Source organism: Macaca mulatta, chromosome 10, assembly GCF_049350105.2.
Source record: "Macaca mulatta isolate MMU2019108-1 chromosome 10, T2T-MMU8v2.0, whole genome shotgun sequence".
Classification (NCBI taxonomy): domain Eukaryota; kingdom Metazoa; phylum Chordata; class Mammalia; order Primates; family Cercopithecidae; genus Macaca; species Macaca mulatta.
In genome coordinates, this window is record NC_133415.1 from 58,345,693 (window position 1) to 58,362,750 (window position 17,058).

Here is a 17,058-nt window from a genome sequence, read left to right on the forward strand (position 1 = left end):
ACATGTCACCTCATATGTAAGATGCGATTGTTATAATTACTTTAATCCTCAATTTAGCATTAACTAGCCTTTTAATGTAAACACTTACACATTATGATGACTAGAAACAGCATAGTCTCTGGCCATCTGTCCAGATAGATCTTTAGAAGAGACGTCAATATTTTGCTCAAGTAGAAGGCTGACTATACTTGCTGATCCACAACGTACAGCAAGTATGAGAGCATTTCTAAAATGACAGAGATAATTTCTCCCTTAGGAACTGTAATAAACTTATTTTAAAAGTTAATTTTATATACTTTATCAATTTAACATCTTGCCTGTCCATGCAGAATTAAAGATTTACATGCACTAAAACACATAAGCGTCTTGGGTGCTTAAGTGTTCATCTTTGTAAAATACCAACAAGGTTTAAAGGAAGGGACAACAAGGAAACCTCTTATCTCAGTGGGGTATTGCATAGTAGAAGACATTAATTTAAAGTCCTTTAATGGGCAAGAAACAATGCTAGTGTCACTTATCTGAAGTGGACAAAGGTTTAAGTGAAGATTTCCTTACAGCTTCCCTAGACTGATATGCTGTAATAGAAAATCAGCTAGGGGGTAAGATAAATAAGGGCTCTCTGCTTGCTGAAAGCAGTAATATTAATAATAATGGTAAGAATAGTAGTCATAGGAGTTTCAGTTAATGATGCCAATAAGCATGTGCTGGGCACTGAATTAAATGCCATATATATCTTCCTTACTTATGCACAGCCAACTTTGAAGGATGTATTCTCCTACTTTTCATATATGACAACATGTGTGGTGGTAAATAAGATTCCCAAGGTCACACACCTAGCAAGTAAGAAAGCTAGGGATTAAACCCAGTCTTGTGTGAATCCAAAGCCTAGCTCTTTTCTCTTTATCACCCACCTACGGCTTGCCTTCATAAAGGAAAAGTGTATCCACTTAAAACTATCTTCACTCCCTCTCTCCATACCAATTAAAAATAAAAACATCAAAATACACTGGCAATAAAAAAGGAAAAAAGCTGTGAACCCATAGTGTGTGGGAATAGCAATTAATTGTCATGTAGGGATAAGCTAACATTAATATTCTTCAAACAAGGCAACTTAAAGTAGAGTCATTGAAAAGACAAAAGGAATCTCAACTCCTATTTATGTTCCATACAGCATATTTATCAGAAAAGCATAGAAGACACAGAGGTTAAAAACTACTAGAAAGGGTTAAGAAGTTCAATACTGAGTCATAAAGTAAACTAAAAGTTAAAGTTTACATTTCATAAAATTAATATGAAATCCCTTTAGCTAACATAATATCAGGTAACCAAAATGTCATACAACAAATAACATCAGTCAATACAATAAGAGAAGATGAATCCTACTAAAACTGTTCTTCATGTTGCCCAGTCCAAATAATTGTTTTTCTGCTTAACTGATTTGTGTTGATACTGATCACTATGTCCCAATAAGTATAATTTAATCTTATTAATTTATTATTTATGACTTGAGTGACTGCTATCAATCTAGAACAACACACAGATTAAAAGAAATAACTATACCTTCCACATCTGTCACGTGCATTTAAATTAGCTTTTTTCTTGATTAAAAATTTCACCACTTGCTGTTTTTGTCCACGTACGCCAAGCAAAAGTGGTGTGAGGCCATGCTGTAAAACAATATAAAATAAAAACAATATGTAATTCAAAAAATTATGTATTTCTCAGCTGAACTGGAAACTTTATATAAGATCCCATGGACTTACACTCATAGAAAGTAAATCAAATGTAGCTGCTTCCATCTCACTCTTCTGTGCTTTCCCACATGCTGCTGCTTCCCTTGGAAACACCCCTTCGCTGCCTGACCACATCAACTCTGATCATCTCAAAAACTCACTTTCAACATTTACTGCTTCCAAGACTCTTTGCTTCTAACCCAGCATTTGGCATGGCACTTTTGGATGATGATTTTTTTTCCATTTAAACAAAGAGCTTCTTGAGGGCAGGGGATGTATCTTTTATCTCTATATTATCCAACCCTAAGACAAAATTCTTGTGTATAAAGCAAGAATTTGAATGTAAAATATTTCTTTAGTTTCACCTGTTTTACCAAAAGTTCAAGCTCCAATGTGCAATAAAAATTGCTATTAATACTCATACTGCCCCTTTTAAGAATTTTTGTTTTTATTCATTTAAAATCTATTTGTATTTAATTTTTCCAGATTGTTAACTAAATAGGTAATCAGTTCACAGGATTACTGAAACTAACAGAATTCCTGTCTGTATTCTTAATAACTCCATGGATTTTAGTGTTTAAACCTGCCATCCTGATTATGTCAAACCTCTGCAAACTTAAGAGACATAATGGATAGTCCACAATACAGCTTCAATTGATTAAGAAAAAGGTTTAGAATTTGCTACAATTCTAATTGAGAAAACTCTGCTCTTAACAATGACTTACTGACCTAAGCACTTGAATAACTGAACAAAGAGACACAAAATCCTGAGAGGGCCATTCTCTACTTAATGAAAGACTACTCACTGCAAATTTCTAAAGACCTTCTGATTGGCAGGGAATAACTGAAGGTATAAAGGAAAAGGTATTATTCCGTAAGCTGATAGATAGTGCCAATAATATTCATTTTAATGTCTCAACCACTGATAAAAGTCAGACTCGGGCAGGAATGGTCGCTCACACCTGTAATCCTAGCATTTTGGGAGGCTGAGGTGGGTGATTCGCTTGAGCCCAGGAGTTCAAGATCAGTCTGGGAAACATGGCAAAAACCTCATCTCTACTAAAAAAAAAAAATACAAAAACTGAGATTGGAGGACGACCTGAGCTTGGGGAGGTCAAGGGTGTGGTAAGCTGTGATCACACCACTGCACCACAGCCTGGGGAACAGATTGAGACCCCATCTCAAAAACAAACAAACAAAAAAAGTTAGATTAATGTTATTGGAAAAGAAAGATTTAAAGGAATTAGCACATATCCAACTCCAACTCTTCTAGAAATATCTTACGTTTCTGAGATATAAGAATTTACATTTTACACTTATGTATTCAGTGTTTCTTAAGCAGGAGTGTATCCAGATTTTGAGAAATTTGTTGTTGTTGTCATTGTTAGAGAGAGGGTCTCATGTTGACCAGGCTAGACTTGAACTCCTGAGCTCAAGCAATCCTCCCACCTCAGCCTCCCTAGCAGCTGGGACTACAGCCATGCACCACCATGCCTGGCTTCAAGGAAACATTTTTAAACATATATATCCAGGCTTTATTAGACTTACTCTATCAAAATCTTCAGGGGAAAGCCTAGACTTGTGGACTATTTAAAAATTTTCCTGAGGTAACTGGAATGCACAACTCTAGCTGGAAGCTAGTGCAATAGACGATTACTTCAGTCTCATCTCTCATCCACATAACTAATTCCCTTTATCATTTGAGGATTTGGCCAAAAAGAGGAAAGAGTAGGAGAGAGACTCGTTTGCTGAAAATACCACATAATTTTCCCCGGTAAGAGTAAAACAAGGTCTAGTAAACTCAAAATCCAACCTGATCTCGTTCCTTATAAGCCCCTTGTCTCCCACCTTCCCATAAAGACATGCTAGCGTTGAAAGCAGAGTTGAGACTCTAATTGGCCATTTTTACCAGAATAGGACACTAAGTCAGTTAATAACTTGTCGTTCCCTCTGCTCAAGGGTTTCCCACAACATTACCACCTATTCACTGCCTATCGGGATCCTCAGAGCCCTCCTGAAATTGATCTCTAGGCATTTTTCAACCCATTAACTCCCTCTCCCAAACTGAAAACTGTCATTTTCTAAAATTTAAAAGAACCTTGTCTCACCATACAAAGGAAACAAATGAATGAACAACAACAACCACACTCACACACACACACACGCATGCAGAGACATACACACACACAAAACCTCTTCACAGTCTTTTCCCTCCATTACCTAATTTCCAAATTGGCCTTGATATTTCTGATTGCTGTCTTTTTCCCTTTCCGCTTCTGCCTCACAAGCAATCAGAAATATCTTAAGCCTTGCCACTGAGAGATACATCACCTCATATCTATTACTGTTTTGGTTTGGTTTTTTTTTTTTTTTTTTTTTTGGGGGGGAACTTGCCAAAGTAGCAGGATTACCATTCACCGAAATATGTTTAAGTTTTCTTGGAGTTTTAATGTGAAACCTATTTCCAGGACAAATTTTGTCATTTTACATTCATTAGGGGGAAAAAAAAGAAAACCTGGCAGGGAAAAACTGAAAAAAAAAAAGTATTACCTTTTGCAAATTCAGTGTTTTAAAAAAAATATTAACCACAAGTGCATTTAAAAAAAACTGTAACCTCTAATGCTTCTTTAAAAGTAGCAATATTTAAAACAAAGTCTTAGATAATTAAGTCATTTCAAAATATTTTCATTCAGGTTATGCTTGAGCTTCCAAATATGGAAAACTGGCCCTTACCCAGGTCAACGTTAAAATGAATGCATTTCAGTATTTTGAAGATAAAATTGGTAGATCTATACCTTATTTTTTGATTCAATATCAGCACCATATAAGAGCAGTGCTTTTGCCATTAATTTATCTTCATTGTAGATAGCATAGTGTAGAGCAGTATTTCCATACTCATCTGGAATATTTGGATCAGTGCCATGTTCCAGCAACATTAATGCACATTCATCTTCTTGGCATTGTACAGCCTGTCAGTATTAGACCAAAAATAAATTATAAGTCCTGGGACTTAAAAACAACATTCCACAGCTTTCACCAACTAGTTCTATTTAAATGAGAAAACTCATTTTTATGCTATGTATTGAAATCAAAGCCATCTCATGCTGATATAGTTGACTACTGCATACCTTGATCAGAGCTGTCCTCTTTTTGTTGTCAAGGACATCAAGTTGACATCGTCTGTCCAGCAGGAGTTTTACTATTTCTGAATTCCCATTGGCAGAGGCCAGATGTAGAGCAGTCCTATGAGAGTGAGAAGACTTTTTAGGAAATTGTAGTGCACTATCTACAGCTACATCAATGATTCATGCAATTGCAAACACTGAATAGCCTGCTATTGCTCTGCCTTCAAAACAAACTTAATTTCCCTTTGAAGAAAGCACACTACTTATTACCTCATGACTCACTGTATGAATGAAAGAGCAGCCTATTTGAACAGGAAGAGCAGAGCCCTTGGATGGCATTCAACGTGGGCTGGAATCCTACTTGAAGCTCTGATGCTTCCCAGCTGTTGCTTACCCTTTTTGGCTCTCAATTTCCTCATCAATAAAATGGGAATGAAAAGAGTCGATTTCTCAGAGGAAACCACAGTAATGCTTAAATAAGACTCTACACAAAAGATATAGAATAGTTCCTAACACAAATAACAGCTCAGTAATTGTAAGATATTATAATTTTTACTAATACCACTAAAGACAACATTTGAATTCAGTGAGATAATACAATTATACCTACACTTTCAGGTATGTTTTAAAGATTACAGGTAACGATGTATTTTAGTGATTCTAAGATGATCATTGTCTCTATGTTTTACCATTTCTCACACTGAAATACCACTTATAATTCATGATTTACTATAACTATAATTGGCAGGATTTAAATAATTCTCTTATTGAGACATACAATAAAGGGGCATCATACAATCCTTGGTGCCTTACATTAAGTAGAATATGTTACAATATAACAGGTCTGGGGCGGTTCCAGTCAGATGACTAGCATTTAGATAAATGTTAGTTCTTAAAAGAACTATGGAATAAGAGGGCTGAGGTGAAAACACAAACAAATTTTTAAAATAATCTATTTCTTACTTTGGTTTTCAAAATCTTTAAGGCGAAGAAAACTTGAAATTCAAATGAATGGCATGGGCTCATTTTTATCAATACTTAAGATTTATACAATGTATGTACATCAGGTATTTCCAATCATTCATATTAGGATTTAAGACTGTTATAATTCTTCTCCTTTTAAAATGGATTTATGAAACTATTTGTGGAGCTTTTTTTCAATGTTTACTTTTAGGGGTACAGGTGCAGGATGTGCAGGTTTGTTACATAGGTAAAAATGTGTCAAGGGGGTTGGTTGTACAAATTATTTCATTACTCAGGTGTTAAGCCCAGTACCCATTAGTTCTATTTCTTGCTTCTTTCCCTCCTCCCACCCTCCACCCTCTGATAGGCCCCAGTGTGTGTCACTTCCCTCTAGGTGTCTGTGCGTTCTCATCATTTAGCTCCCACCTATAAGTGAGACCGTGTGGTACTTGGTTTTCTGTTCCTGTATTAGTTTGCTAAGGATAATGGTCTTCAACACCATCCATGTCCCTGCAAAGGACATGCTCTCGTTCTTTCTTTTATGACTGCATAGTATTCCATGCAATTTGTGTACCACATTTTGGTTCTTAAAAGTACTAAAACAGTCTTTACCCAAGACTTATACATTTTCAGAAGGGTAGTTGAGGGTTATCTTTTACTATTGTCTACCTTCAGAAATGCTTTTGTTTGAAAGGAGGGAGGAAAAGTTTCAATTGAGATTACCTCCTAATGCCCCAATTTTAAATCTCTCAACTTGCTCGGGAGCAGCAGGTAAATATTAAGTTTTCAAAGACAGAAAGATCCTGAGAGATGGTAGAATATGCCTTCCACATAATAGGTGTCTGGCTTATGTTTGATGACTAAACGGATTGAAAGAATGCATAAACACAGCTTAGGAGTTCAATATTTTTAAAGAATGCTCCTGTTGAGCAGAGCAATACATTTACAATAGTAATGATCATTTATATTTGCTATTTTAGTTTTCATAAATATATAACTAAACTAAAATAATTCATACCTTTTACACATGTTTATATATATAATGAAAATATAATTTTATAATAAAATGTATATACAATAAAATCTACAGGAACAGGTAAACAGAAACCCTCTACTTCTCAAGAGGGTAAAAGTTCACAGAAGATAGCTATCCACAGGAATAAAAATAAATAATAAAATGTGAGAAATTATTTGTATCTATGCAAGTAGCACATTCCTTCTCTTTCCAAGGATTATTTCATTACTAATGAAACTTAACTAAAACTTTTCAGATATTCATTGCAGAAATCACAGATAAGAGAAAGGGAAGAACTTCACTTACAAATCCCCAGAAATAAGTTTGATTATGTTTTCTACATATTTTCAGGTAACACAAGAGCAGATTCTGTTTGTGTATGTGTATAACAAACTGATTTTTTCCTCACTTGATATAGCAAAGTACATCTTTGCATGTCAACATATCTCTGTATCTACTGACACCTTCAATGGTTACATATTATTTCATCCTATGGATGCACTGAAATTTTTGCATAAAATCTTTATGTGAGCTCTTCTTAATACACTGCTATTTTAAGCAATACTAAGAAAAACATATGTGTCTATTTCATATAGATATTTCAGTATAATAGAGTTGATAGGTAAAAGGCATACACATTTTTAACATGTGGTTCTTATCATCAAAGTGTGTTAGAAAAGTTGCAGCGGCTTAAACTTTCAGCAACTACATAAGTACCACTGTTCTTCATCCTCACAAACTTTGTGGATAGAAGACAGTATTTCATTCCTTTATTTATTTATTTTTATTATTTATTTATTTATTTATTTTTGAGATGAAGTCTCATTCCATCACCCAGGCTGGAGTGTAGTGGTCCAATCTCAGCTCACTGCAACCTCCACCTCCCTGGTTCAAGCAATTCTCCTGCCTCAGCCTCCTGGGTAGCTGGGATTACAGGTGCATGCCACCATGCCTGGCTAATTTTTTGTATTTTTTAGTAGAGACGGGGTTTCACCATGCTGGCCAGGCTAGTCTCAAATTCTTGACCTCGTAATCCACCTGCCTTGGCCTCCCAAAGTGCTGGGATTACAGGCGTGAGCCACCGCAGCCGGCCTTTCATTCCTCTTCTAACTTAAATAGAAAACAGTATTTCATTCCTCTTCTAAATTAAATTACTTCCTTATCTTACCAGGAACACTACGTTTTCCTATGTGCACAGGTCACTGGTAGATATGCAAAAAAGTACCTTGCCCAATCTCAAATTGAGCTTATTTTATTATATCTGCACATATATGCTTGGTTCAGTGGCTCAGGCTTGTAATCTCAGCACTTTGGGAGGCTGAGGCGGCTGGATCACAAGGATAGGAGTTCAAGACTAGCCTGGCCAAGATGGTGAAATCCTGTCTCTATTGAAAATACAAAAAATTAGCTGGGTGTGGTGGCGGGCACCTGTAATCCTAGCTACTCAATAGGCTGAGGCAGAGAATTGCTCGAACCCGGGAGGCGGAGGTTGTAGTGAGCTGATATTGCGCCACTGCACTCCAGCCTGGGCAACAGAGTGAGATTCTGTCCCAGAAAAATAAATAAATAAATAAATAGTTGCATATATAAATAGGCTTTTGTGTTTTCTTCTGGTACTTTTCTCCTTTTGTATATCTAAAATTTTTAATCTATACTCCAGGAAATTACTTTTGTGACATAAAAATCTAGCTAGTTTTCTCCAAACAGCATGCATTTCATTTATTAATGATTAATCTTGCTTTATCAATATGAAACATCACCATTATCAAGTGCTAAATTCTTACATATATTTGGGTATTTCTGGATTTCCTATTCTGTTCTATTCATTGATATATTTTCAGCTGTTAGTAAACAATTTGTGGAAATAGCACATTCACATTTTGATATCTGGAAAAGCAAGTCTTTTTCCATTCTGTGACAAAAAATTAATTTATTACAGCAATAAAATACAGGATGTGCAGTTTAAAAATGCTAAAACTGCTATTTTTATTTGGCTTATGTAAAAGTGATAAACACAGAAAAAGCTCACATCTTAAGAAAAATGAATCTTCCTATTCAAGGACACGAACCATCTTCCCATTTCAGTTTCCTTGTAAGGTTCCTCAGTAAAGGACATATTTACATAGGGTACATTGATATAAAATCCATATTGGATTTTAATTGAAAAATATTTAGCCCAGAAGTTGATACATTATGGGACTTAGTTCTCAATATACACCTTTCTATAATGTATAGAACATTGTTTTTAAATATGTACATTAAAAATAATCTGCTGCATGGATTTAATTTTGCGAGTTAAGTCACTTTAAAACAGTCTATTAGTGTTCTGTGAGGGAAATTATAATCGGATTGGAAATCAGCTAAAGTTTTGTTTCTGTGTTGCTGTTCGTAAAGGGCCTGTGCCCTGACCTCTCTGAGGTTTCCACACCCAGGGTGGTGTGAGGCCTGCGGAGGAAGAGAAAGCCAGGACCCCTACCCAGTCAGGAGGGTATGTCCCCATCATCCCCCCACGTCCCGCCTCCTCCCAGCCCAGGCCCGGTTACCTCTTTTGCTTGTCCGTCTTGTTCACGTCAGTGTCCCTGAGCATGACGATGAGATCCTTTCTGGGGACTTTACCCCACCAGGCAGCTCTGTGGAGCTTGTCCAGATCTTCTCCACGTACGTGGTACCTGGGGTCCATGAAGGCGCTGTCGTCGTAGTCTTCCCAAGCTTCCACGTTGCTCTCCCCGTTCCCCTTGCAGCGGGGGAAGCAGTGGCAGCACCACTTGGCCATCTTGCTCCTGTACGTCTTCGTAGCGGAGTCGTCCTGGTCTCCAGAAGGGCCCACGTTGCTCTCCCCACTCCCCCTGCAGCAGGGGAAGCAGTGGGAGCACCACTTGGCCACTTTGCTGCTAAGTGTCTTCATAGCGGAGTCCTCCTGGTTTCCAGAAGTGCCCACGTTGCTCTTGCCGCTCCCCCTGCAGCAGGGGAAGCAGTGGCAGCACCACTTGCCCATCTTGCTCCTGAGACCAAATGGCTTCTTCACAGCGGAGGCAGCGGGTATTGAAGAAACCTCAGCCACCATCTGCTTTGAACAGCCAGGGGAGGCCGGTAGTAGCGAGCAGATCGCCTCTACCAACCAGTTTCACCAACTAGCAGGAAACTCTGGGTTTCCGATCTGTTTGAAGAGAAAGGTCAATCCCAGCCAAAACCTGCCAACCCCAGCACTGGAGCCCGGCCCACCCCACCCAGGGAAAATCCACACCCACCCGGGGAAAGCCCACGCCCACCCGGGGTGACCCCACGCCCCCCCCAGGAAGGGCCAACCCCCGCCCCCCACCGCCCAAAGGAAACACCCAACCCAGCCAAGGGAATGCCAAGCCCAGCAGAGAAAATGTCAAGCCCAGCAAAGGAATGCGAGGGAGGAAACGCCAATCCAAGCGAGAAACACCGGGCAAAGCGATTAACGCCCAGCCAAGCGAGGAACGCGGAGCCAAGCCAGGAACGCAGAGCCAGGCCTAGCCGTTACAGGCAAGCCAAGCCGTTATGCGCGTGCGCGTGCGCGTGCGGTGTGCGCGCCTCAGTCCGTCATTGCACGTGGCACAGACAGTGGCCGATGTATGCAACCTGCGCACAAGTCTTGGTGCCACGAATATCAGTGACAGCCTTGCGTTCCCGGCAAACTTCGTGGGAATTGGCCGAGCCTTCAGGCCATCAAGGAGAGGCCTCTGGTTGGAAAAAGCCTCTTGAAGCAGGACTGGGGCTAGAGCGCCTGGAACTGGAGGATGCTGACAGGCTCCTCTGAGGAAAGCCCACAAGGCACTGGTGGCAGTGCTGTTGCCGGTGGCCACGGCTGCCGCTCAGAGCTCGGGCTTCTTTCTTATATTTGTTTTGATTTTATTTTGCTACTATTTTCTACTTTCTTGATGTGATAGCTGAAATTTTTATTTGAGAAATTTCTACTTTTCCATTATACACATTTAGTGAAATACATTTTACTGTCAGCACTGGCTTTACCTGTGTTAAATCAACTTTGATGTGTTGTATTTTTATTCACTTTAATATATTTAATTGTTTCCCTTGAGATGTTTCCCTTAAGAGTGTGCTTGCTGTTTAGCCCTGTTCACAATAGCAAAGACATAGAATCAATCCAAATGTCCATCAGTGATAGACTGGATGAAGAAAATGCGGTACACATACAACATGGAATACTATGCAGCCATAAAAAAAGAATGAGATCATGTCCTTTGTAGGGACATGGATGGAACAGGAAGCCATTATCCTCAGGAAACTAATGCAGAAACAGAAAGCGAAACACCTAATGTTCTCACTTATAAGCAGGACCTGAACAATGAGAACACATGGACACAGGGTAGGAAACAACACACAATGCGGCCCCTGGATTGAGGAGGGAGAGGAAGAGCATCAGGAAAAATAGTTAATGCATGCTAGGTTTAATGCCGAGGCGATGGGTTGATAGGTACCGCAAACCAGCATGGCACAAATTTACCTATGTAACAAACCTGCACATCCTGCACATGTACCCCAGAACTTAAAATAAAATAAATAAAAATGAAAAAAAAAAAACCCAACAAAACTAAAATGTGTGCTGCTTATCTTTCAAGTATTTAAGATTTTGCTATTATCTTACTTTTTTATTTTTAATTGGATGCCGTTTTGGCTGGAAGATACATTCTACATGATTTCAGTTCTTTTAAAACTCTAATGTTTGTTAAAATCCAGGATACAGACCATCTTGGTTTATGTTCTGTGGGTACCTAAATGTTCTGCTGTATTCTGATGCTAGGGTGTGGAGGAGCAGGGGGGTTTTTTTGTTTTGTTTTGTTTTTGTTTTGTTTTGTTGAGGCAGAGTCTCGCTTATTTTTTCCAGGGTGGAATGCAATGCCCTGATCTCAGCTCACTGTAACCTTCGCCTCCCGGATTCAAGCGATTCTCCTGCCTCCACCTCCCAAGTAGCTGGGATTACAGGCACCCGCCACCACACCCGGCAAATTCTAGTGTTTTTAGTAGAGGCAGGGTTTTGCCATATTGGCCAGGCTGGTCTCCAACTCTTGACTTCAGGTGATCCACCCGCCTTGGCCTCCCAAAGTGGTGGGATTACAAGCGTGAGCCTCCACGCCCAGCCAAGGGTGGAGTACTTTATAAATGCCAGTGAGTGGCAGCCGCCAACCTCAGTAGCTGCTGACGCTGCTAGCGGCTGGGGCAGAGGGCGGCCAGAGCCGGGACTCAGGCTCCGTGCCACCTGCGCTTGCAGCGCACACCTGGACGCTGTCCTCCAGCGGCCTACACCGGCGGGCACAGAAAAGCTGGGACTCATGTGTGAAGGAAGGAAAAAAATCCAACGAGTAACCCAGCACTGTTCTTTCCAGATCCATCCCGCTGGCCCTCTTGTATCCCACGTTTTTGAAAACTGGCCACTCTGACCTCAGATCCCTAAATCGGCAGCCACTGAGATCCGGCTCTCAGAAGCAAAAGCCCTGGCACCTTCCAGGCTGAGCGGGACGAGGTTAAGGCAGGATGGAGACTGGTCCAGGACAGCTGAGGGCCGACCATGGGGGGTCGTGCAGAGGCCACCACTGGGGCCGCTACACGTGACATGGGATTTGGGCCATTGGGTAGAAGGCATGGAGATGGGGCACTGCCGGCGGAGCCAGGGAGGAAAGAGAACACTCTCCAAATTGTCTTCCAGGGTTTCCGTGAGCATTTTATTAACTCAGAATCTGTCAGGAATAATAGTAGGGAGTTACCTTTCCCTGAAGATGGCTCTTGTCAAAGTAGTGAGATAGGCTTGGGGGGCGGGGGGGGGGGAGGAAGAGGAATGGGAGGCTCAGTTTATAAATATTAAGATCAGCAATGGTGTGCCGCAGGCAGGAGCAGAGCAGAGGGAGCCTGGAGATTTGGGTGGCTGCAGTTGGTAAGTGGTTGCAATCCAGAGGATGGGACTGAGATCCTCCCTTGTCATGTTAGCATCCCGTTTCCTGGGGTGCAGGTCTGACATCCTGCAGGTGGTCATTTCACTCACGGCGGCTTTGTCTCTCTTCTATCACCCCATACTCAGCTTCACACTCCAGGGCTGCACACCACCAGCCACCGTCATGTTAACCCCTTCCCAGGTCAATGTGTCCCTCATCTGGAGCCCAATCTGCTGGACAGCCTGGGACCGTCCATTTTCGGGGTGGGGGGGCAACCTGGTGGCCATCGTGCTGCTGTGCAAGTTGCACAAGGCGCAGAAGGAGACCGCCTTCTACACACTGGTATGCGGCTGGCCGCCACCGACCTGTTGTTCACTTTGCTGGTGAGCCAGGTGACCATCGCCACGTACATGAAGGGCGGGTGACCTGGGGCCAGCCCCTGTGCCAGTACAGCATGTTCATCCTGCTCTTCTTCAGCCAGCCCGGCCTCAGCATCATCTGCACCCTGATATCTATACAGGTAATTTTTGTTCGATATTCTCAGAGGAGTTTCATAAGCTTTATGTTTTATCTGGGTTATAAACAGAGTCCTCAAATGCATAAAAAAGAAATCATGCCAGGATTGAATTTCAACAGGAATAAGTTTATTTTACCTATTCAAAATTAAAATACTTCTGTTTTGTTTGAAAATGTGTTTTTGTTAAAGATACATTTTTGAAAAAAATTTAGGTAAATATTTAATAATGTCCCCTTTTCTATCCCAAGAAGTAATTTCATAGTTTATTTAAATTTTTGAACAAAAATGTAGCATACATTTTTTTAAAAAATAATTGCATATTTTAACTCAATATACCCAAAATACTGTGTCAACATGTAATCATTGTAAAAATTACTAGAGATAGTTTGCATTATTTTTTCATATGAAATCTTTGAAATCCGTTGTGTATTTTACATTTTAGTACATCTCAACTCAAATGTGAAATTTTCATCGAGAATATCTGAACTGTATTTAGATTAATAAAAATTGCAGTTAAAAAGTTCAACACAGATTTAGTAGGGGGCGTGCAGCCAGCTTGCAAATCAGATCTCGGCTGAGCGGCCAGGCAGCCAACCCCGGAGGAGCGGCCTGCTGGCTCCGCAGCGCCCAGGAGTTGAGGATGTCCTACAAACCCATCACAACTGCCCCCAGCAGCACCCCACGCTCCAGCATCCCCGGGCCAGGCACCCCGGTCTCTACAGGAAGCGTCCCGTCCCTGTCGGGCTCAGTGCCAGGAGCCGCTGCCCCTTTCAGACCGCCGTTTAACGACTTTGGACCGCCTTCCATCGGCTGCGTGCAGGTCCTGAAACCACCTGGCGCCCAGGGCTCCCAGAGCACCCACACGGAACTGCTGTCGGTCACAGGGGAGATGGGCAAAGGGATCCGGACCACCTTCGCTGGCAGCAAGAGCACCACGGAGCACCTGAAGAGAGAGATCATCCATCCCTAGTCAGAGTGCCTGGCAGAGACAGGGCGGAACCCACGCACTTAACAGGAAGCTCCTAAGCCTCTGTGTCTGGACTTTTCCCGGCCACTCCAGAGCACCTGCTTCTCCCTGGCCCTCATCCCTAGCTGCACTAATCATCCTGGGTTTCTTGTCCTGTGTCCCTTGATGGTGCCCTCCAGGAACCAAGGGGCGGCTCTCACTCCAGGTGGCAGCACTAAGGATCCTCCCTTCCACCCACCCCACCCCGCCAACGCAACAAGAGTTAGCAGCGAGGTCCCGGTGAGTCCCCCCCATGACCTGCCCACAGTGTTGCCCACTGGAACTTTCTGCGGCCCCCACCACTCAGCCCTTCCCAGCACTTCTCCCTCGTGCCCCGAGCCCCCTTCTCCCTCAGCACGGGCTCAGGCCTCAGGCCTGACACTTCCCTGCCTTGTGTCTTTTGCTAAATATGATCTTTCTATATTAATAAAAGACGATTTGGAGTTGTGCTCTCTAAAAAAAGTTTAATATAAAAGAGAAATAAAAGGAAATTTAGCAAAGGAATATATCGATGAATATTTAAATACTTAGATGACATTACTACCAGATATAATGAGATCATCAGATATTTCATTTACTTATGATTAATGTTTGTATTTATTTTTTATTTTATTTTATTTACGTATTTACTTTTAGTATACTTTAAGTTCTAGGGTACATGTGCACAGCGTGCAGGTTTGTTACATATGTACACATATGCCCTGTTGGTTTGCTGCACCCATTAACTCCTCATTTACATTAGGTATTTCTCCTAATGCTATCCCTCTCCACCCCCCCACCCCATGACAGGCCGTGGTGTGTGATGTTCCCTGCCCTGTGTCCAAGTGTTGTCATTGTTTAATTCCCACCTGTGAGTGAGAACATGCAGTGTTTGGTTTTCTGACCTTGTGATAGTTTAAACAAACTAGCAAGATCAGAAGTCACTTTATAAGACAAATAATGAAAAATAAAGTATTACTGACATTGGTAACAGAATAAAAGTTAGAGTTAGACAAAGTATTAACAAATAAGCTTATTTATTTATAAGAGAAGGGAAAATATTTAAAAGGATTAAATGATGTCTTGTCAACATGAAGAAAAACTGTATTATATATACTTCATTCATTAACTTATTATTGTGTTTCCTTGTATAATTTTCACTCGGTTTTGTCAGTTTTACTACTTGCTTCATTATTTCAAAAACTACATCTTCATAGACCATTTCAGCTTTTGCTGTGTGGTCAGAATTATAAAACCCAGTTTCAAAATTTCAACTGAACGTTGTCAACATTTCTCTTTGGGCTTTTTATTAAAAAAAAAAAAAACCCAAGTAATTGTGTGTGTGTGTATTTTAGCATTATCATGAATGTAATAACAATAAAATCAAACAGAAGCAAATGGATAAGCAATATGTTGGACTAGCATCTCAAGTATGAAAATGGCATTGCCAACAGTGATATGATTTTTTTCAAAATGGTCAACTTTTTAAAGTATAATCTTATTTTAACCTAAAATCTTACTATCGGAAAGTGCAGTGTACATTAAAATGTTCTGAAATGCCTTTATTCACATTTATTAAATGGTCGTACTCATTCAGTCATCTACAAATTGGTTTTTCACTTCTGTAATTGTCTTATAGAATGTTCAGAAGTTATGCAGAATGTCAGATAATTTTCTATTGAATATGATCGTTTTATCATTGCAAGACATCAAACATCCCTGTTTCCTACCAAATAAATGTACAATAGCGATAAATGTAAAGATGTTTTCCAAAAAGGACACATTTTTGAGTTATAAAACAAGGATTTTAAAACTTGAATTGTTACAGTGAATATGTCTTAATATAGGCTACAGTCACTTTAGATAAAAAATTACCTCATGTCTATTTTCAGTATTACTTAAAGGTGTTTATGTAGTGGCAATTTTTTTTTTTTTTTTTTTTTTTTTTTTTTTTTTTTTGCCTAGAGGCAGATATTTTTCCACATGGCTATTTGTGGTACGAAACTGTATTTAAATGCATGTACACATATAAAAGCTGCCACTGTGGCTGTAAACTATTAAAAGTTATAAAGATTTAAAAAATAAAAAATATTTGTTTTTCTATGAAGTGTCTTTATTCAAGTCCAAATTTAGAGGTTTAAAATGCTTGAAATGAATAAAAGTGAGTGTTTCACATATTTCAGTCGGAATGGCCTTTGTCCTAGTTTTATTAGTGAAGCAGCAGACTGCATTTTTTTCGCTCTCACACACCTTCAAAAGCTGGACAGAAAAATTTGATAAAACTTCTAGGACATTATGTGATGAAACACATTAAACACTAAAGGAGAAATACCACCTCACTGTTTATAAAAAACATATAAGAAGGAATCCTGCATACATATATCTATCAGTTTCAGATTTTCAAAAAATATTTGCCTTAAAATGGGCTTCATTAGAATATGTGTTCTCCCACAAAGCCAAGGAAAGTATATTAGACACAGGATCTGGAAGTCTACATGTGTGATGTAACTTCATTGAATACATTTCACAAATAAGGCAGAAATGTATCCGTGTGACCCAAAATATTCTCTAAATTTTCTCAAAGCAATGCGGTCACATCTGTTTTCTTTTACCATGACTAGTGTTCATTCCATGCGTTTGAACATTACCTCACGCATTTGTAGCCTCCTATCTCTGTGATTAATTATGGCTAACATTCTCAGCAGTCAAACATCTTGCAAGTGACAGCTTGAAAAGGCCTACCAGCATGATGTTCACTCTGCCACCTGACTAGCTCGTCTTCCATCTACACATTGCAGTATTTAGAAG

General features: G+C 40.0%; 1 protein-coding gene and 1 pseudogene across 2 annotated transcripts in view; one reads left to right on the forward strand and one right to left on the reverse strand.

Annotated features, from left to right (window-relative positions):
• The window catches only part of LOC114670418 (POTE ankyrin domain family member G-like), a 30,280-nt gene extending 20,380 nt beyond the window's left edge, over positions 1-9,900 (reverse strand). Inside the window, exons 1-6 of one of the 2 annotated variants that reach the window (XM_077949098.1) lie at positions 9,721-9,900; positions 9,380-9,609; positions 4,862-4,976; positions 4,529-4,702; positions 1,561-1,667; positions 89-226 (exon numbers count right to left, since the gene is read on the reverse strand). In XM_077949098.1, the coding sequence (XP_077805224.1) occupies positions 89-226; positions 1,561-1,667; positions 4,529-4,702; positions 4,862-4,976; positions 9,380-9,609; positions 9,721-9,900 (944 nt within the window). Of the gene's footprint in view, positions 1-88; positions 227-1,560; positions 1,668-4,528; positions 4,703-4,861; positions 4,977-9,379 lie in introns of both variants that reach the window. The other variant, XM_028828083.2, reaches the window with a different exon arrangement.
• Positions 9,901-13,772: 3,872 nt separating this feature from the next.
• LOC144332015 (cyclin-dependent kinase 2-associated protein 2 pseudogene) lies at positions 13,773-14,362 on the forward strand (annotated as a pseudogene).
• The last annotated feature ends 2,696 nt before the right edge of the window (positions 14,363-17,058 follow it).